General features: G+C 36.6%; 1 protein-coding gene across 1 annotated transcript in view; it reads left to right on the top strand.

The window, feature by feature from the left end:
• Window positions 1-5,067, top strand: part of LOC106691876 (facilitated trehalose transporter Tret1) — a 9,084-nt gene extending 4,017 nt beyond the window's left edge. The window contains exons 2-3 of the mRNA XM_014437779.2: window positions 1,491-1,665; window positions 2,766-5,067. Of these exons, the coding sequence (XP_014293265.1) occupies window positions 1,491-1,665; window positions 2,766-3,903 (1,313 nt within the window). The 3' untranslated portion in view covers window positions 3,904-5,067. The remainder of the gene's footprint in view (window positions 1-1,490; window positions 1,666-2,765) is intronic.
• The last annotated feature ends 229 nt before the right edge of the window (window positions 5,068-5,296 follow it).

The following is a 5,296-nucleotide window of genomic DNA, read 5'->3' as shown; positions in this document are numbered from 1 at the left end:
TAATTTATTTATTGATATTTACAACTGTATACACATATATACAACAAGTAAATTTGCTGTAGGTAACATAGTGATATGATAAAAACATGTGGAGAATCTACCCACCGATAGAACTTCAATAACATTTCTAGAGGAGAAGATCTCGAGGCCATCTTCTTTTCAGACGCCTAGGAGGATTATTAGGTAATGAAGGAGAAGCCAGGATAGAAACAAGTGGATTTGGTGGTTGAGAAGTTTATCATGGAAGGAAATGGTATCTGGTTCTGGCCAAATCGGCAACATATGGAACATTGAGGTCCTGAGGGATGACATGATTTGTGACAAAGTAAGAAGCATTAAGGATTTTACGATGGATTTTGGACTGTAAGGATTGGATTCGGGAGGAATTTGATGGTTTAGTGGAACCCCAAAGCTCAACTCCGTATGTAGATAGGCCTTATAATAGTCATGTAGATCAGTCCTTTGTAATGGATAGGCAATTTAGACCGTTTGTCTAGTAAATTTTGTAATAATCGGAATCGACGAGCAGTTTCTTGTCTTTTAGTCTTGTATGAGGATTCCATGTCAGTCGTTTGTCGAGTTGTAGTCCTAAGTAACGGATCTGTTCGACAGGAATAAGTGGGGTATTATTAAAGGATACTGTAGGGCAAGAAGTCATGGGTTTACGACGAAGGGTAAATGTGATTTGGTGGGATTTATTGGAATTAATTTTAATCCTCCAGTTTCGGCACAATTCTTCAAGGGTGGTAAAGTGGGATTGGAGGGTTTGGGATATAATTTAAGGATCATTGTTTACTGACAATAGACATGTGTCATCGGCATACGTGGTGAGGATAGTGTTAGGATGGGTTGGGATGTCAGTTGTGGAAACTGTATAAAGGATAGGACCAAGGATAATACCCTGAGGTACACCAGCATACTGACGGAATAGGGATGAATAAGCGCCGTTGTAATTTACTTGAAATAATCTGTGGGAGAGATAAGAACGGATAATGAGGAAGTATGTAGAGGGTAGGAATTTACGGATCTTATATAGCAGTCCTGGGTGCCAGACTCGAAAGCCTGTTCTACATCAAGAAAGACTCCCGAGTAGTTCATTCTGCGCTGCAATGAAGACGAGACATTAAGATGAGTTTGTGTTTTAAGATGAGTTTCTCAAGAATTTTGCCCATGATATGTAACAAAGAGATATGACGGTAGGAGGTTAATAATAATAATAAAATTAAATAACTAATAATAAAAAAATAAATTAAATAAGGTATAAATGGCGCATATGACCAATGATGACTTACAACAAACAAATAAAATCACAATTTAGAATAAAGGAAAGTCTTCCAAAAAATATTTAAACATTACACTGCTTAAAAGTGCATCCACAGACCCATGTTCTGGAGTGAATCATCCAGAGACCAATCTGTGGTCATCTACACCTTTGGCTAAAGTGTAAAGAGTCAAATCAAAATATTTGAGGTAGTATTTTCTTTTTCCAGGTCAACTTTCTGTACTCGTGGTGGGCGCTGCCTACAGCTGGTTTGAGCCAATCACAATCCGGCTCACGGAGGATCCTGAACTCAACTTCACTTCAGAAGATATATCATGGCTGATTGCCATCCTAGAGGTCGGCTTATTTATCAGTCCCTTGATCTCAGGTGATTTGACTAACAGGTGAGAAAAATAACTAACAATAATTGTTTAAATATTCATCCGTGTAATAATATACGGTAATATATGGTACGGAAATTAAGGTAAAGGTAACACAACAAAAAATTAGTATACACTACGATAATCAGACCAATTTGGACATATATAATTGAGGTTTGGGGCTCCACCAAACCATCAAATTCTTCCCGCATCCAATCGTTACAATCCAAAATCCTTGATACTTCTTATTACGTCACAAATAAATTCATTCACAAAGACCTTAACATCCCATTTGTTGCAGATTTGACCCAAAACAGATATACGTCTTTTCATTCCAAACTCCTTAGCCATCCTAACCCATTAATTCTTAATCTTTCATCCTTAACAATCCCTGATAATCCTCCGAGGCGTCTGAAAAGAAGATGGCCACGGGACCTTCTAATTTAAATTAATGTTTGAAGTATCACCAATGGGTGATTCCTTCCCAAGATTTTCAAGTGTATATGAAACATACTACATATTTACCTATTGTATTATTTTGTACAGTTGTAAATTACATTAAATAAATAATTTAAAAAAAAATGTAAATATGATCTATGTAACAATAATATGATCTATGTATGTAGTAATTCTATGTATTCATAGCAGACCCACTTGAATGTAGGTAGGAAGTTACTGGAGCCCTGTTTAGTGGGAACAGCTCTCCAGTTGCATGCAGCCCATTAGCTTTGTTGTTAAAATTATTGCCCCATTGTTATAAAGATTGCTGAATACCTCACTTTGGTTCAAAGACATTTGGACCAACTTGAGTGCAGGCCTGAACACTTGGGAACTTTGCTTCTTGTGATGCAAGAGGCTTGGTGACCGAGTCCTTTCTTGATTGAATATTAAAGTGTTAGGAAGTTTGGAACGTACCGCTGGTATAGGGTTGCCCTAAAGTACAGCGGGAGGAAAGAAGGAGAGAAGGAGAGAGAGAGAGAGAGAGAGAGAGAGAGAGAGAGAGAGAGAGAGAGAGAGAGAGAGAGAGAGAGAGAGAGAGATGTACTTAAACGATACACAGCTACGTGATTAATTTAGCAATTTCTGACTCTCATCAAAGACTAATTCCAAGATCTGTGTTCTAGGGTCGGCCGAAAGTTCGTAATCATGAGCATCAGCCCACTCTGTCTCGGTGGATGGATTTTAGTCCTCTGGTCCAAATCGATGCTCTCTCTGATCGTCGTCCGGATCTTCCATGGGATGGCGACTGGTATAGCCTTCACCATCACGCCGATCTATACTGCAGAGATCGCCGAGCCCAAGTTACGAGGAAATTTGTCAGGGACTTTTCAGATAACCTGGTACTTGGGAACTCTATACGTTTTTAGTTTCGGACCCTACGTTAGCTATGACATTTTTGTTTATGTCTGCCTACCACTACCAATAATTTTTACAATAGTATGGATGTTCATGCCGGAGACTCCTTACTACCTTCTGATGGCTGAACGAGAAGATGAGGCGAGAAACGTTCTTAAATATTTTAGAGATGGCGACGTCGAGGAAGAACTCCAAGAAATGAAGAATGCAATAAGGGAAGAAATGTCAACGGAAGGTTCCTGGAAGATACTCTTCACCGACAGGATCGAGAGAAAGGCGTTCATAATTGTGCAGATCGTCTGTATAACTAAATATCTTGGTGGTCTGTCAGTTATAATCAACTACGCCTTGGACACTTTTTCCAAGAGTGAATCCTTCCTTTCTGCTGAGATAATGTCAATTCTGCAAGCTGTTCTGCTCACTCTATTCGCATTCGTGGCAGCTTTCACATCTGACTCGATTGGACGCAAGCCACTTCTCTTGCTGTCATGCTTCGGTTGTTTCTTAGCTAACTTCCTCACTGGTGGTTATTACTACATCCATGAAAAAACATCCATTGACGCCTCTGACTACACCTGGATACTCTACATCAGCCGAACTATGTACTGTTTTTTTTGTGGCATAGGTTTAGGACCTCTTTTACAAACCCTGCAATCTGAAATGTTTGGAGCCAGTACTAGAGGAGTTGCTGCCGGATTCACGCAAGGATTTTCGGCGCTCTTGTGCTTCATAGTGCTCAAACTTTACTCCTCGGTGAACGAGAGGTACGGGATTCACATCAACTTCTGGTTTTACAGTTTGGTTTGCCTCTTAGGTGGTATTCTTCTCATCTGGCTGCTCTACGAAACGGCAGGAAAGACGATAGGTCGAATGGAGAGAAAGAGCAAAACTAAAGTTGATCCTTGAAAACAAATATCGTACACTACATATAACTGATCGATTGTGATAGTTGATAGTACATTGAGGGGTATTAAAGGCAATATCTCGTTAACAATCACATGTAAACATCTTCAAAGTGAACACCATATCAAATATAATGGGTTTTCGAAGGGAAACTTTTTTTTCTCATACACTATTGTATTTTCAGTATTTTTACACTTATTGATAATTTTTAAGTCTCGTGTAGATACGCGACTGCTACATTGTTACACTGTCTCAATTTTGTTGCGACAGAAAACTCTTTCTAACTTAGCTTTAAAATTGCATAAGTTTATTGAGTATATATTGCAAACATACTATTTTAACCATTTATAATTAGTATCACTCTGTAAAATGAAAAACAAAATCAAAGTAAATAATATCACAATTTTAATTTTTTTCTGTTTTAAGATCTAAATTTTTTATAAAAAATATTGTTATTTTTGTTTTATTCTTTGCTTCAGAATAAAAAAAAAGGAAAATAAACAATTTATTTATTTATACTTTTATTCATTTATTTTCTATTGGCGCTACAGGCCGTGGAGATCTTTGGCCATGTGTTGTCGTCATAAGATGCCGCAACGATATTCACAGTGAAGATATTCGGGAGGGGAGATCAAGCGAATTGTAATATCCTGGTATAAGTGGTCACTCATCCAAATAATGAACACATGCGACGACTTTCTTTTATATTGAATACAGACGTATATAAAATTAATATTATAGTATATCAATTAATACATAGTGTTTCCAATTACTAGATCTCATCACATCAAATACAATAATAACTTTTTGAGTGACCTAGACGCAAAATATATTATTTGATCCAAAAATGGATCAAACCAAAGGAGAAGCTTCTGCGAAGATAAAAAAAAAGTATAGAATTAATGTGACAGAGGAAGTAATTTATCGAACGACATGGTCCTTATGAGTATTTCTTAAAAGTCTCGATGCCTGTTAAGATCTCACAACAGACTTACAATCTTACAAGTTTAATAATACAAATAAATTTATCAATACGAAATAATATATATTTAATTGTATTTTTAAGTACTCGTGACACAAATACCTTAAGTGTCTAGTTAGGTTAGTTGTATAAGTGACAATGCAGTAGACTAAGAGTTTTATTTTAATTATATGTTATGTATCTAAGAATAAAACAGTGTAAATTAATAAATTTTGATTTATTATATTCAAAGATACCCTTTTAACCCTTTTGAAAAACACAATGTGTTTCTCAATCTATATACAAAATAATTTTTTTATAGGCTTTTGGCACCATGATCACAAAACTTTTTTTATTTTTTTCTCTAAGGGACATGTTTCTCGACGTAAGGGTACATCTTGAACAGTAATCTCAAGCTCCAACGATCATAAACTT

The sequence above is a fragment of the Halyomorpha halys genome, unplaced genomic scaffold (genome assembly GCF_000696795.3).
Source record: "Halyomorpha halys isolate HHAL.00 unplaced genomic scaffold, Hhal_1.1 Scaffold4097.1, whole genome shotgun sequence".
Lineage (NCBI taxonomy): Eukaryota > Metazoa > Arthropoda > Insecta > Hemiptera > Pentatomidae > Halyomorpha > Halyomorpha halys.
The sequence above is the reverse complement of the archived record's forward strand: the minus strand, read 5'-3'. Positions and strand labels throughout refer to the sequence as shown.